This window comes from Prionailurus bengalensis, chromosome B2 (assembly GCF_016509475.1).
Source record: "Prionailurus bengalensis isolate Pbe53 chromosome B2, Fcat_Pben_1.1_paternal_pri, whole genome shotgun sequence".
Taxonomy (NCBI): domain Eukaryota; kingdom Metazoa; phylum Chordata; class Mammalia; order Carnivora; family Felidae; genus Prionailurus; species Prionailurus bengalensis.
The window spans coordinates 152,110,446-152,127,325 of record NC_057349.1 but is presented as its reverse complement, the minus strand read 5'-3'; the positions used below and the strand labels follow the sequence as shown (position 1 = coordinate 152,127,325).

Genomic DNA, 16,880 nt, shown 5'->3' with positions numbered 1-16,880 from the left:
AGTAACCAAATGGCATCAGAATTAAATGACTCAAAAAGGAAGCTCTTTTTTCCTTATATTGCTCACAGTATTATTTAACATTCTCAGTTGTGTATCTCCCACCATCAAAAGTGAAACAACCGAGCAAAGTCACTTGCATTTCTGAAATGGCTGAAGTGTTTCCTCTATCCAAAAACATTTATCATTATTCTGGGGAGAAAAAAAAATCATTTTTCTCTTTCAAGACTGAAAATACTAAAGATAACTGGCAAAAAAAACCCCAGACCCAATCTCCCGCACTAGTTAATAAGACAGAGATACTACTCCAAGGTGATCACAATGGTCAGTCATGACTTCCCAGAAACACGCTTTTCAGGGAAATAATCACCTTGCAGTGACAGCAAACCGTAGCCCATGGGCCAAATGCACTTCATCCTGTTTCTGTAGGCCCATAAACTAAGAATGGTTCTCGGGGGTTTAAATGACCGAAAAAAATCAAAAGAAAAATATTTCTCAATGTGAGAAAATTACATGAAGTGCCAATTTCAATGTCCCTAAATAAAATTTAATGGAAACAGTACCACACTCATTCATTCTTGTGCTGCCTGTGGCTCCCTGCGCAGTCTGAATGCAGAGCTGGGTAGCAGCACAGAGACCACATTGCCCCCAAGGTCTAAAATATTTACCTCTAACTCTTTGCAGAAAAAGTTTGCCAAGCCCTGATCTAAGGTAAGGGATGAATATCCCATGATCAGTTATTTCAAATATACTAAAGTAGTTGAAAAACATTTTTTCTGACTCTACCCTTCCCAAGTCATGCATTGTAAAAAACTTAAGAAAAAATAGCATAAATAAAATAAAATAAAAATAAAAACCATCGACAACCCTGTCACTCAGATATAGCCATATTTTAAAACATAGCTTCTGGTCCTTTTTTCAGTGCATGTAAAGCATTTACCCACCCAGCTAAGAGGCCAAGTCCCCATTACAGTGCAAGGGGATGGACAATGAAAGATTTTACTTGTGTTTCATTTGCTTACACATAAGAGTTTAATACAGGAAGAATGAGCTTCATGAGATATATTTAGAGCCAAGTATTGTGGCAGTAATGAACATGAGATGTTCTGAACAGTGGGACATGCTGATGGCAGTTACTCCCACCCTTAGCGTCATCTGGGAATTTGTTAAAACTGCCAATTCTTGGGGTGCCTGGGGGGCTCAGTCGGTTAAGTGTCCGACTTCGGCTCAGGTCATGATCTCACGGTTCGTGAGCTCGAGCCCCACGCTGGGCTCTGTGCTGGCAGCTTGGAGCCTGGAGCCTGCTTCGGATTCTGGGTCTCCTCCTCTCTCTGCCCCTCCCGCCTGCCTGCCTCTCTCTCTCTCTCTCTCTCTCTCTCTCTCTCTCAAAAAATAAATATGTATATTTTTTAAATTACCAATTCTTGGGGCCCTGCCCTAGGCCTCCTAAATCTAATTCCACGGGGCAGGGGGCAGCAATCTGTTGTAACATGCTCTCCAGGTGATTCTGGTGCAGGCAAAGATTGAATACCACGAAACAGCTAAGAAATAATTTACACAGACAAAATAACTTAAAAAAAAAAAGCTAAAAAATCAATTACATAAACAAGAATAACTTGCCAATAATTAAATTGGTTCTTGAGGTCTAATGATAAAATAGATTATAGAAAACTACCAGTTTGAAAAATCATGTCCTCAGAAATTAGAGAATTTTAATCCTAAATTCAATCAATTATTCAGTCAAGAAATAGGCACTGAACACCCATCTGCATGTTAATGTAGGAGGTAAGACACCACCACAGCCTTCTCCAGAACGTGAGGGTCTTTGTCTTTAATACAAGACCGCATATTCTGGAGCTGTCATCATTTCATGCCACAAGCAGTACTCGCTGGGCTGTAAGGGGACCCTCTGATGACCCCATGTAACAGCTGTAATTATAAGGTTGGTTCTCTTCCTAAGTACTATCCACAGATTTACTCCTCAGTTGATACATTTCATCATCTTAAGCCATAAAGGGTGAATTTCTTTGAAGGATCATTTACATTAGTTCTCTTCTACTAGTAAACGGATTCTAGTCAAAGTGGTTTTTAACCTTGGTATGATAACCCAAGAGGTTGGGCCTACCTAACACAAAAGATACTGTTAGTAATTTCAGTTTAAGGTGCGCCCAAGTGGCTCAGCGGGTTGAGCACCTGACTCTTGATTTCGGTTCAGGTCATGATCCCAGGGTTGTGGGATTGAGCCCTGCGTTGGGCTCTGTGCTGAGCAAGGGGCATGTTTGGGATTCTCTCTCTCCCTCCCCCCAACTTGTGTGCTCCCTCTCTGAAATAAATAAAATGAAAACCAAAATTAAAAGAAACCTAATTTGGGGGCACTTGGGTGGCTCAGTTGGTTAAGTGTCCAACTCTTGCTTTCAGCTCAGGTCATGATCTCATGGTTCATGGGATCGAGCCTCATGTCAGATACCATGCTGATGGCTTGGAGCCTGGTTGGGATTCTCTCTCTCCCTCTTTCTTTGCCCTTCCCCCCACTCATGTACACATGCTCTCTCTCAAAGTAAATAAACTTAAAAAAATTATTAAAAAAAACCCCACGAAACCTATTTTGATCAGAATTTTCAATTCTGATCAGCTCAGAGCTCCTCTCTTTCCACCACAGCTACACACACACACACACACACACACACACACACACACACACCCTCACTCCTGGGGACAGACAAGATTGTGCCAGAAAAGATCAAGGGTGGCCCCTATACTTCCCCCAGAGCTCCATGGGCAGCTGAGATGTTTCAAAGAGCCACAGACCTAAAAAATCAATCTTATCTTTAGGTCATCAACTAGCGTCACATCTAAAACACATCAGCTTCAAAAACCTGTTTATGTAACTTGGTAAAAGATTTTGTGTGAACAGATGGTCAGGAAAGCCTAGGAGCCCTCCAGGGGACCCGAGTCCACAGAGGTGGGGCAGAGGGCTAGGGAAGGAAGTCACTTCTGTGAATGGCAAGGGTGAAGACCTTCTCGAGAGATACCTGGACGACCCACTGCTGGCAAAGGGCTGCTGGCTGCACCTCTTGAGTAACAAAGCAATAGAGCAATGGTTCTGTTTGTGTTTTTACAGCAGTGAACACGACTGAGTAAAGACACTCTTGAGACTCTAAGCCATGGCCATTGTGTACACTTTTTATATGGAAATATGTACTTCAATAGCTGTGTCTTAAGACTTATCTTATGGCTATCTCCCTTGCCCATCACTAGGGTGATAAAAACCACACACCCATCTGATTTGTGCCCACTGTCAGGATGTGACTGATGAGGGTTCTCAAAGTTAAATACATCTTATGTCTCATGTTTACCTGGGAAGACTTTATTATTTATTAGTTCATGAGTTTGATTTACATGGATATTTGTTTAATAGAGCATTCCTGGCCAAAATAAAACAAAATTAAAATCCCTGAGGACTTATATGTGAACTGAATCTTCACTATGGCTGGGTAAACTTCAAGAGCCTATTTATAATGAGGAAAAAAAATTCATTCAGCTATAAACAGAGTAGAATGCATTAATAACATATTCAGCTCTAAACGTACATGGATGAAATGTCTAATTTCACACTTGCGAAACGACACTGTTATACCACATCTACCTAATGCACTCAAAATACAGTGAATGTGGCTATAAAAAGCAGTGTGAAATTCAACTGTTGGCTTATGACTCAAATGTGTATTTGTAACACATTATCCGACAAATCTTCAAACTGTTTTTACAAATGGAAAGAAAACCACAACTGAGGTTTTAAACCCATTTCTCTCTTTTTAAAAAATGTTTATTTATTTATTTATTTATTTATTTATTTAGGGAGAGAAAAGCATGTGCACACAGCGGGGGAGGAGCAGAGTGAGGGAGAGAGAGAATCCCAAGAAGCCCAGCACGAGGCTCAATCCCACAAATGCGAGATCATGACCCACGCTTGTATCAAGACACCTCACTGACTTGAACCACCACGGCCCCCCAAACCCATTTCTCTTGATCCAAGATCTCAGGTAGGCAGTTCCAGAAGTGGGCCGTCCTGTCATCACCTCCTCACCTGGTGTGCACCCGATGGCAGCTGGGGATTTCTACTCACCACCCATAGAAGCTGCCAACATTTGACAACTTTCTTGATCTGCACCCATCAGGTGTCAAGATGAAAAGCATCAACAGTATATAGAAGAGAGGCTGAAATCAGAAAGCTTCACTACCACTTCCCAGCAAATGAGACATGAGTTAAACACAGCCCTTCTTTCAAGAAATGTACCATTTCATGTCATTTCACTTTGTAAAAGTCATCTAAGAGGACCTGAAAGATTTTGGTGAGTAAAATGTCCTTATATAGCCAGAAATACTAAGTTTATTTACTGATTCTTGAACAACACTTGAAAAAAACTGCAGGTAGACAAATTGCCAATTAGAAGTCTATAATCAGCTGTCCCAGGTTTCTAAAATAAGGGTACGCTTCTGGGGACTGAAAAATGACAATGAGGGGGGGAGAAAATCACTACTACTTTGTCTAAAGAAAAAAAATCTCCAATTCTGGAGATAAAAATGCTATTTCTAATGCCTGCCTGTTGTTTGCTCCAAGACTCAGTCCACGAAATGCGGAACACTGGTAAGTGAGGAAGAAGAAAGAAAGCGGGTTGCATGTCCCCAGACTCTTCAAGAGCTGTGTCTGGGGAAAGGAAGCTAGATTTCAAGGTACACCCTTCTTGCATCATTGGAAACAGCATGTCTCACGATATGTGGTGAGATAAATGAGAGCTGTAACACGTAGCAACACGTGATCCCTGTAACACAGATTAGGCACTCGCACATACATCTGACTGTCTACAACCTGCACACACACACACGCGCACACACACACACACACACACACACACACGGGACATCTGACTGTCTAAAACCTACATACACACACAGGGGACATCGGTCTACAACCTGTACACACACACACGGGGGACATCTGTCTACAACCTGCACACACAGGGGAACACAGGAAGATCAGTGAGCAACCTGAATAAAATATGCCAGTGATGACATTTACTTTTCTGCTCCCTGACTGGTCAATTTTAATTCTTTCTCCTTTTTAGGTAACCTCTGCAATTTTTCTGCTCCCCTGTTTCCTTTCCATTTTGTTGAAAAATATGATTTCTGTTTTATTTCTACTATTTAAGAAAGCAAGCTAAATCAAATGTGCTGTTAGAAGAAAGCCTTTAAGAGAAAAACACTCTGGTCTCTCTACCAGGAGATTCACTGAAAATGTAACATTTATGGAATCAACCTGATTGAAGCTGTCTCAGGAGAACAAGAAAAATCAGACGTGTGTCCTGAGGTGACACTCCTTCCACCGACAGCACTACTGGCCTCACTTGGGAACAAGGGCTCTGATCAGACCTCAGGGGCATGTCACACCCACAGGAGAGGCACCTACAGGTGTCAAGTCTTCTGATGTAGGTGTAAGGAAAGCACCGGTCAGAGGATTCCATGGTTTTTAACCACATGTAGTCTCAGCCTCGAAAAAACGCCTGTCACAGAAGCATGGACAGTCTGTTCCTCCATTTTAGTTTAAAAACCATTTGGCATGTTTCCTCATGGATACAGAAAAGTATTTAATGTTAAAAAAAAAATCTTGTTAAAAAAGCGGCGGCGGGGGGCGGGGGAGGGGAACGCCTGGGTGGCTCAGTCGGTTAAGTGTCCGACTCGATTTCAGCTCAGATCACGATCCCAGGGTCATGGGATGGAGCCCAGCAGCGGGTTCCGGGCTGACAGTGGAGCCTGCTTGGGATTCTCTCCCCCCTCTCCCCTCCTCTGCCCCTCCCCCGCTTGTTCTCTCTCTCTCTCTCTCTCTCTCTCTCTCTCTCTCCCCCCCCCCCCACTTGCACATGCTCTCTCACTCAAAAAATAAATTTAAAATTTTGTCATTTTTGTATCATTAACACAAGCATAAACAAGCAGAGCGACTCATGTACATTATCAGCAACGGAAGCTCAGGACCACATCCAGGTCACTGGCAATGGGGGACAAAGGAGCCTTTCAGACCCGGCCCTCTGCACGAGCTCTTCCTAGAGCAGAGCCCGGCACGCTGCCCTGCGTGGGTCTGCATCACAGGCAGAACCTTGTGGGGCCAGTCATGCCAAGGAGACTTTTTGCATAAGCCCCAGAAGGAGTCTCTGTGATAATTTTATGACTTCCAGAGTTTATTAAAACATTTTAGGGGGTGGCCTTTAAAACTAACTCATAATATAATGACGAATAGCCAAACATTCTCTTTAACTCAAACCATTTAGAAAACTATAATAATCCCTTTTCATATTATTTTTGGAAAGACACACTAAGATGGAAAAAATAAAACATTTCTGAAAAATTATTTTGGTTATCCTTTCAAAATATTTCTTGCTGTAAACACAAATGTCAATTCATCTTCATTTGTTTTTTTGATAAGTACCTTTTTAGGTGTGCGTCTATCACTGACTGAGAGAATAAGGAAATATTCTCTATAATAACTTTCCTCACCTTCTCCCCCAGTACAATTCTATTTAGAAGAAAAATACTTTGCAGTGCTCACATCCTTATTTGGTAAACTAGAGGCCCATGTGATTAAAAATAATAGTGGCATGAGAGAATTTAATGCATACAAAAACGGATTATCAAAATTTTAGAAAATATTTGTTCTCTGAAACAATGACAAGGGACACTAAAAATAAACCCCCACCCCCCTCCCCCTTGGACCTGCCTCTGTGTAGAACACCACGTGAGTCATAAATCCGTGCTCTTGTGTAGGTACCAAGAACTCACAGGAAGAAAGGACTTCAGCTAATTTCTAGGTGACTTTGTTTTTCCTTCCCTCCCATTAAGGGTTTTAAGATAATGCTCGTGGAAGGAAAATCTACTTTTCCAGCTGAAATAACTTCCCTTTCTCTTCCCTTTTCAGTTCATCAAAACACACTTCCAGGGGTAGGGAGGAGACAAGAGTTAATTTAATCAGAATATCAAGAACCCAACCCTGTGAATTTGGTGGACATTTACTGAGCGATGACCAGGCACGAGGCCTGGGGATCTGGCAGCAATGGGCTCAGACCCGCAGCCATGCTCCTCTCGGAGTGGCTCGCTCTCCCCTAGTGTGGGCCTTGAACAGAGCACAGGTGGGGTGAGGCAGTCAGGCAGCAGACTGGCTCAGACTGTTCCCAGCTGTCGAACGCCCTTTCCTCTGCTATGTTTGAATGTTGTTAGACAGATACACTCCTCTTGGGCCCAGGGTTAAAATGAAAATTGGCTTAAGCGCAGTTCTAGAAAAATATGTTTCCACAATGGATCCATTACTGGATTTGTATCAAACGGTGAACAAATTTGATTTATTGAAACCAAAGCTGTCTGTACCTGGAATGTTCATCTGCAGAGGCCTGACGAGGTCCGGGTGCCTCAGTGGGTTCCCAGAGTACACAAACCACTCCTTGACAGTGGGGCAGGTGCTGGCGCCATCTGAGTAGAGACAGCCGGATCAATAGATACGCATGAGTACCGACACGCGTCACCAGGCTAACAGTGAGACAGACCCAGCTCCCCTGGGGACCGATTTCAAGCTGGTGAGTACAGGGAGTCCTTACATCCAAGGTCACTGAGAGGGACCTCAGGCATCCAACAATTAGTTCCCTACCCTCCGATCCCATTTCAACAAGAACAAGAACCTCTGGGGTGGGAGAGCCGGCAGGATAACTTGGGTAAGTAAGCAATGATGGAGGGCAGAGGTAACCACCTAGATGGTTCCTATAATGTCCTTCGTTTTGGGCCCTCACACTGCTCCACATAGCATTTAGTGAAAACTGGGAGGACAGTCCTTTCTGGTCTTCAATCTACTATTTAATGCAACTATCAAGACTACTATAACATTAGACAATTCAAAAAGCTGCTAGGAATAATATAGAATGAAGGCATTTCTGGGACGCCTGGGTGGCTCAGTTGGTTTAGAATGCGACTCTTGATTTTGGCTCAGGTCACGATCCCAGGGTCATGGGATCCAGACCCATGTGGGGCTCTGCGCTGACAGTGGAGCCTGCTTAAGATTCTCTCTCTCTATCTCTCCCCCCTCCCCTGTTCACGTGTGTGCTCGCTTGCTCACTCTCTCTCTCTCTCAATAAATAAATAAAGTAAAAAATAAAGCAGGCATTTCTGTATGCTGGATTATTAACTGCTATTAAAAATTCAGTTTATGGGGCACGTGGGGGGCTCAGTCAGTTAAGCGTCTGATTTTGGCTCAGGTCATGATCTCGACCTTTGCAAATTCGAACCACACTCAGACTCTGTGCTGACAGCTCGGAGCCTGGAGCCTGCTTCAGATTCTGTGTCTCCCTCTCTCCCTGCCCCTTCCCCTGCTCACATCTACCTCTCTCAAAAATAAATAAACGTTTGAAAAAGAAATTAGAAAAAAATTCCGTTTGTCTTCTGTTCTACCTTACTCCGTAAGCAAAGGTGGAAGGTGGCTCTCTTACTGCACACACTCGCCTAGCTTGGGGTCTCCGGGCTGCTGTCTCTTCAGCACCCAAACCTCCTGCCTCCACGCCTGCCTCCCCATCCCCAGGGCCCTCTTGACCACCCCCTGACCCTTTGAGGTCTGGTTTCCTTCCCCACACGGCCCAGCCCTGCTTAGACTGTCTTCAGACTCACCCCATCCAAGCCACTGTCCATGTAAATGCAGGCTTTTTGGCTTTTGCTTTTTTACAATGAAAGTTAGACCAGGCTGCACACCCTAAATGGAAATCGCACAATAAAGCCCAAGGTGCCAGCATAAGAATGTAGACCTGGGAGCACGTAGAGCCCCGCAGCCCCCGCCCCACCGCACGCCGTGTGCCCTGGCGTCCTCACCTAGATCTGCACACAGCGGGCCTGCAGCACCCCTAGGTCTCTGGCTCACCGGTGCAGGGGGTTGTGTGCTGCTCGGCTGGGCCCCTGAGGACCCCAGCTCTGGCTCGCATCCTGCTCCCCCGCTACAGCACCTCCCACCCTCCACCCCACCATGCCCTTTCTCATCTCCACATGTGGATGTGGTCCACACCCCTCCCCTCGCCCCTTCCTCCACTCAAGACCTGTGTGCTTCCCCACCACAGCTCTCTGGCCGACACTGCACGTGCCTGCTTTCTCCCCTCACTGCCCACCCGACCGAGCTCCTGGTACCAGGAGAGAGTCGCCGTCATGGTCCCAGGGCAGATGCTTACTAACTTTAATGAACACATTCGACTTAGCCTAAATCCCACACATACAAAAAGAAAAAGAAAAAAAGGAACTCTGAATAGTATTCTTACGGCTGCTAAAAAAACAAACAAAAACACCCAACCCACTTTCTACGTAATCCTCTTGGCCAAGGTATTCACCACCCTAAAAAACAGTCAGCTGAGCGCATGGTGTTCTAAGCCACTATTTCCAAAAGGAGAGCATTCTCTCACACCCAAGACAAACCTCACCGGCTTTCGGCGTCTCGCTGGATGAGGACACTCAACCACCGTCACGCGCCTAGTCTGCCGACTGTCTCCTTGGCAAGACTGAAACATTTACAAAACCACATTTTATGTCGTCTTTCACCTACAACTGCTCCAAATCTCTAAATATAAGGGTTTGGGGTTGACTTCTCAGAGTTTTAATTCCACATAACATGAGAAGAAAGCAGTTTCATGATAGGCACTGGTATCCTTTATTAAACAACACCAGGTACATTTTCTTTTATTTCCTCTCCTGTTAAGACCTAGAGAAGTCAGTTTTTGGACACATATTCCAAGAGAAATGCCACACAGCAGTCACTTACTCAGCTACCATCCAGGAAGAGCTGCCCAGCCCAGTGAGACCAGCTCAATAGGATCCATACACCCTGCTTCTGTGCAAGGCATGCACTGGGCCAAAGACCAGCAGAGACCCCGGCTTCCCCCTCTTCTCCAGAATTCTCATCAGCACAGACAGCAAATTCCTTCTTTTCTCCACGATTTAGGCCAGTAGGGTTAAGTCCACATTAACCCTTAACAAAGTTTCTCTTAATTAACAAAAGAACAAAAGCTTTTGCTTTTAAGGTGATTGACTTAAACCCAATGAGTTTCACTGACCACACAATACAGTCACGGAACAAGAGTGAACCACGCTGCTGAAAACGCAGTACCTGTCAGCTACTGACCACACAGAGGCTTGAATATGAAAACCCACAATTTCTATCACATAACAAATTAGCTAGCCAGAGGATTAAAGTTAAAGCCGCCCTGCTGATCTGAACTTTCACTCCCTAAATGAACTTTTATCTGAAGCTGTGGGCCAGGATACAGGAAGTGACAGAGATATTAACATGAGTATTTTTCTGAGGTGCAGGGCAAGTAAAGGAGCATTAAATCACTTTGTGGGTTCTGCCCCTCCCCGCGTGAGCTGCTGGGCAACAGGGACACCCAAGGTGCGTCCTCACTTCCTTCCTCTATCATGAGAGGCCACAAGGGCAGCGCACGGTAGCTAGAAAATGTCAACATTTACAAGAATTAAGTTTTATAGTCTGGTTAATGACTTTTCCAAACCTAAATATTCAGATGGCAGCATTTTCACTTTTATTCAAATTATCCCTCTCACAGACGCGGTTAAACTCCGCAATCCTTCCAAAACCCAGAGCTAGATGTAAAGTGTTACCTGAGATCCTCTTAAAAGAAACAGATACTGCTGAAAAATCCTAGGGGTTAGCCTGTTATCTGGGGTGCCACATAATTTCAGAGATTTTTCTATAAAACTCCTTGAAGAAAACAGAGGCAATAAACTCTTGGACATTGGTGCGAGCGATACTGTTTTGGATCTGTCTCTTGAGGCAAGGGCAACAAAGGCAAAAATAAACTATTGGGACTTCATCAAATTAAAAAACTTCTGCACAGTGAAGGAAACCATCAACAAAACCAAAAGGCAACCTACTGAATGGAAGAAGATATTTACGAACAACATATCCAATATGGGGTTAGTATACAGAGTATATAAAGAACTCCTACAACTCAACACTAAAGAATCAAACAATCTGATTAAGAAATGGGAGAGAGGTCCAGAACAGATATTTTCCAAAGACGTCCAACAGACATCTTTCCAAAGATGGCCAACAGACACATGAAAAGACGCTCAGTGTCACCCATCATCAGGGAAACACAAATCAAGACCACAATGAGATGCCACCTCACACTTGTCAGAATGGCTAGAATCAAAAAGACAAAAACAACGAGCGTTGGGGAGCACGTGGAGAAAAGGGAACCCTTACTCACTGTCGGTGGAAGTGGAAACTGCTGCCACCGCTACGGAAAACAGTATGGAGGCTCCTCACAAAACTAAAAATAGAAATACCACGTGATACAGTGATTTCATTTCTGGGTATTTACCCTGATAAAAAGAAAACACTCATTTGAAAAGATACGTGCAACTCTATGTTTGTGGCAGCGTTATTTACAATAGCCAAGATACGGAAGCAGCCCAAGTTGTCCACCGATAGACCAATGGATAAAGGTACACACGCAAACACAGAGGAATTATCAGCCAGCCATAAAAAAGAATGAAATGCTGCAACAACAAAGATGGGTGTAGAGGGTCTTATGCTAAGTGAAACAAGCCAGATGGAGAAAGACAAGTACCATATAATTTCCACTGGTACGTGGAATCTAAAAAAAACCAAAACAGATGTACAAACAGAAAAGAGACTCATAAATACCGAGAAAGCGGAGGTTGCCAGAGACGAGGTGGGGGGTGGGAAGGCTGGATGAAACAGCGGAAGGGGATTAAGGAGAAGACTTCCAGTTACAAGATAAATAAGGCACGAAGACGAAAGTACAGCGTAGGTCATGTAGTCAATAATGTGGGAATAAGCTTGTATGGTGACAGATGGTAACCATACTTATCATGCTGAGCGTTTTTTAATTTATATAAATGTCGAATCACTGTGTTGTACACCTAAAATGAATATTGTATGTCAACTACACTTCAATTAAAAATGTTAAAAATTAAAAAAATAAAACTCTGTTTAACAGGAAAAACAAAATTTCAGAGGTGTTAATCTGGCATGCACTTTGCAACTACAGCAGAAACATGGGCAACAATTCGGTGTGTCTGAATAGAAATGAGATAATCTTCTTAAATGCCTAAAAATCAAGAAAAAGAGAAGAGGAAATTAAGTTTGGTAATTCCTAAAAGAAAAGGCTGATTTCTCAGACTTTCGACTTGCCAGGCTGCGCGTGCAAAGGAGTGAAGAACTGGAGAAAAGTTCTCTGCTAGTTTAACTCCCTTGAAGCTGTAACATTTTATATGGAAAAAGGAAAAAAAGACCTAATCAAACTCGGTCTTCTGCTACTCCCAAAGGACGGACACACGGCTCCACCGCGTACGATCTTCTGTACGTAACGAAGACACCTCTTCTCGGAGCAAAGTTGTGGAAGTGTCCACACTGGCAGCCCCTCCCCAGGAAAACTCTGCCTCGCTTATGCCCACCGCTCCTCCGCAGGCGTGCGCTGGGGCAGCGGCGGGCAAGGGGCGAGACAGTGAGGAGAAGCAATGTTGATCACAACCTCTCAATTACTGGGACTTCCAAGTTTGATAACATCCCTCCGGCTTTTAAAGAAAGAGATCTGTCCTTAGGGTTCTGTAATATTTTTATACTGCTGGTTTGATCTACGCTTATATGTGGCCTTAGTCCTGAAAAAGTTAAAAAAGTTCCCCAAACATACTCTCTTGTGTACACGTATCTAGGATTTTAATGAGCCGGTGGCCTGGACAGTGACTATTTACCCACGGGGCTGGCTGCCCCATCAGGAGAGCACCAGCCTCCTCCAGCTGTGTGGGGGTCCCTAGAAGGGTGCTGGGGGAGAAGGAGGGCAGAATGGCAAGGGAAGAGTGTGACCCCCCCCCAACTGCAGACGGCTGCCTGCGTGCACGGCTCTGGCCGGCCTCTCCGTCGGCGGAGCGGTAAAGGAGGACACACTTTGCCTTTGCTTCGGCACCTTCCTGAGTTTTTTCCATTTCCTAAAATGTAGAAGGCTTCACAGTGATGTAAGCTAAGCTTTTCATTAGGAGACAGACAGAACCTGAAGTAAAGTGAGAACGGGCATGAAGGCAGGATGGGAGGAGGCGGGAATGACGGCAGCCGGTCTGGGGCCATGACACCACCTGGCCGTCTAAACAGCACACAGTTGGCCAGACAGAATACACGGAGGAGAGCTGCCAGCCAAGCACCCCAATATAATCAGAGGAGGTGGAGTACCCAACAGACCAGCCATCCGAGCTGTACCCAAAACTGGGGACTCTGAAGCGCCCGCCTGTCAGTCCAGTGCCCGCGCTTTTTGGCTCAGGCCTCCGGTTTCGGCGGCTGCGTGAGTTTAAGGCTCAGGGTCTACACCTGTGGGGTGAGAGGCGCCTTTGGTTCTAAATCTCACTTCAGTCAAGTGGCTCCCACCTGCCAGTCAGACTGGACTCAGAGAAGGCTGCTCGCCTGTGGGACTTGAAAGCCCATCACTCTTTCTCCTGTGTCCGAAATTCCACCGTTACAGTCCTCTTCTAAGGAAAGCTTTGCTAAGTGGAAATACTCCTGAAATGGTCATATTTTAAACATATACTCAAAAATGAGATCACGAATCACCGAATTTATATCAAGAATCTGCAGGGCACAGTAAAATGCCACCTGAACAGTCTCTGCTAGCTCAGCTGACAGCAAACGGGGACAAGGGACATCAGACAAACAAGCCCATAAACAAACTGTGACGAGATCAGAACAAACATACACGGTCCTTTTTTGATAAAGGAATAAGGGAGGAATTTGGGGGAGGTAGTTTTTAAGGGCATAAGGAACAAACAGAATTGATCAGAATGGCCTGAGCTAGAAAAAAGTAAAAGTTGTATCTGTCAACATGGATAGTTTCTAGAGCAATGCAAGTAGATGGGACCACTTGGGTGTAAAGGGGCCAAACGCAGTGTGAGGACCTCCCACATATGGGGGTCGGCAGAGAGCAGGGGCTGGGGGAGGAAGGCCGGGAGGGACATGGGCCATCGACGTGGGGTCCCAGCAGAAAGCTCACCGCCAGGGAGGAGCTGGCGGACAGACAGTGTCTGCAGAGAGCAGACAGGCGGAGGACTCACTGGGGCACCAGGCCTTGATGGAGAAAGGAAGTAGAGACGGAAACTTTTCCATATGTTGACAATGAAGTGGTGAAATGTTTCCACAGTGTAGGAAAAACAAACCAGGAATTAGAAGATTAAGAAACACAGAATATCATCCTAGGAAGTAGAACATCCATTTCTTAGCAGTTCTAACAACAGAAACAGAGATAACAGAGAGGAGAAAAATTTGTAAACATAAAGGATAAAGAAGCTATCATTAAAACTTTGCAGAGAAAAGAGAGGCACCAAAAAAGGAACTAGAATCACACTGGCATCACACTGGCGCTGACTTCATCAGCGCCCCCGATACTAGAGCAGGGTGGGAGGTGGCCAAGGAGGGGGCAGAGCTGCTTGGCCAGTGTTCCCACCGACACCTCTATATCTGGACAAATTTCTTTTTTTTTTAGTTTATTTATTTATTTTGAGAGAGAAAAATATTCATTTATTTTGTGTGCTCACGAAAGCAGGGGAGGGGCAGAGAGAAGGGGAGAGAGAGTCCCAAGTAGGCTCCGCATCATCAGAGTACAGCCCTACGTGGGGCTCGAACCCACAAACGAGATCATGACCTGAGCCGAAATCAAGAGTCGGACGCTTAACTGACTGCACCACCCAGACGCCCCTGGACAAATTTCTGAAGCCACTGCATTCTCGAGTTGGACAGAGGCCTGTGCAGACTGCGGCCTCGGGAGGGAGAGCCCGAGCAGAGCAAGAAAGTCTCTGAGATGAGGAGACAGAGCCGGTAGATCAAGACTGCTAGGACAGCTGGGAACGCAACACAGAACAGCAAAGACTTGGCCCTATGCAGAAAGGGGCTCCCAAACTCTGCACGGAGGTCCTCGTTGAGAACTGAGCTCTGTGTTTAGAGCAAAACTCAGGGAGGCTGGACAAGACAACTACTGACCAGCCCCACTGAGCAACCACCAGAGCCTGCACAGAGCTCCGTGACATCAGAGTCCTACCAGCCAATGTGCAGAGACTTACTTCATCAGGCACCTAGCACTCAGGTGACAGCCCAGGAAGGCCAACAGTCAGGAGCCGGGCCACTCCAGCTCTAGAGTGAAGTTCCCACAGACCCATCCTAATAAAGCGTAAAATTTAAAGGATCAGGTAAATTAACTGCCTGACGGACCACAAGACAATACCCTTCAGTGATCCAAAATCTTCTAGCTTACAATCTAAACACAATGGATATGAGAAAAGCAGAAATACATGAGAATAAGCAGAACCCTGTGGCCCTCTTACAAGGAGGAAACTCAGTAAACAGACCCAGGACCACAAATGATGGGGCTGATGGGAGTTAGTTAGTGGACAAGGACTTGGAAACAGCTCCTATGAATAAATTTAAGGTTTTAAAGGCAAACGTGAAGACAGGAAAAAAAAAAAAAAAAAGAAATGGAAGATTTTTTTAACAGCAGCTGAAAAACACAATAACTGAAATAAAGATTTCACTGGATGGGTTATAGCAGATTAGATGTTACAGAAGAAAGGCTCACAGAACTTGAAAACCAAGCCAACAGGAGATACCCAAATCAAAGCAGAGGTAAGAGGCTTAAAAAGCAAGTGCTCCTTGGTATGCAAGGAGCACATGAGCCATAAATCACGCACGTAAGCTGGAGGCCCGGTGTGAGAGGTGAAAGCAACGGAGACAGAGAACAATGTTTGTTGATGTAATGCTCACTTTGTTTCAAATTTGATAGGAAATATAAACTCACTGCTCCAAGAAGCGTGAGAACCCCAAGCAGAATAAACACTGAGGGTACCACTCCAAAGCTCAGTTAAACAAACTGCTGAAACCAGTGCTCAAGAGAAAATCTTACAAACGGCCAGAGAGAAAAACACTCATTACAGATGGGGAACCACAGTAAGAAGGGCCACGGTCACCACATGACAGCCAACACAAGCCAGAGACAACATAACGTCTTTACAGTGCTGAACAACAAAAATGCCTAAAATTCTATGTACAGCAAAATTACACTCCTGAAATATAGATATTTTCAGGGAAAAAAATCAGGAAATTGAAATGAGCATGATAAGAAATGTAAAAGCCAAGTTCTCTAAAGGAAGAAAGATGATACTAAAGGAAATTTGGATCTACACCAGAAATGGTAGACATAAGACTTCTCATTTGAAAACTCCTCTCAAAAGCAACTTACTATTGAAGATAATGGTTGGAAAATTACAGCTGATGGGCCAAATCTGGCTTGTTTTTATACAGTTCGAAAGCTTAAAATCTTTTCACATTACTTCAAATGACCAGAAAATTATCAAACAAAGTATATTCTGTGGCACAGGAAGATAATATAAAATTCAAACTCTGTGGCATCAGATAAGGAGATTAAACGTTACTGAAACACAGCTAACTCGCGGAGCTCCACCCTGTCACGTGTGCGTGACAGCAGCAGGGCTGTGTGACAGAGACTACAAGGGCCCTCAAAGCCCAAAGTATTTACCGTCATCAGGCCCTTCGCAAAAAACTTTGCCACCCCCTGGTTTAAAGTAAAAATAAGAATCACATATTATGAGATTTAAAACCTATGCATAATCTCAAAAGATTATACATTATAGGTAATATTCTTGACATGACCAACCATTCCTGTGACACTCTCAAAAAAACCAAAATGCAGAGACAGAGGACAGACAAGCGGCCAACAGGGGACAGAGCCAGAGGGCAGGGTACAAAGTGATGGCATGAGAGAGTTCCTCTGTGAAGATGG

The 16,880-nt window shown here is 44.6% G+C and overlaps 1 protein-coding gene across 14 annotated transcripts in view; it reads right to left on the bottom strand.

Annotated features, from left to right (window-relative positions):
* The window catches only part of FAM120B (family with sequence similarity 120B), a 95,447-nt gene that overhangs the window by 58,523 nt on the left and 20,044 nt on the right, over positions 1–16,880 (bottom strand). For all 14 annotated transcript variants that reach the window (XR_006299119.1, XR_006299118.1, XM_043592806.1 and 11 more), the window contains one exon: positions 7,411–7,512. Coding sequence is in view for 12 of the 14 variants with exons in the window: in XM_043592806.1 (XP_043448741.1) it covers positions 7,411–7,512 (102 nt within the window). In the remaining 2 variants the exon portion in view is untranslated. The remainder of the gene's footprint in view (positions 1–7,410; positions 7,513–16,880) is intronic.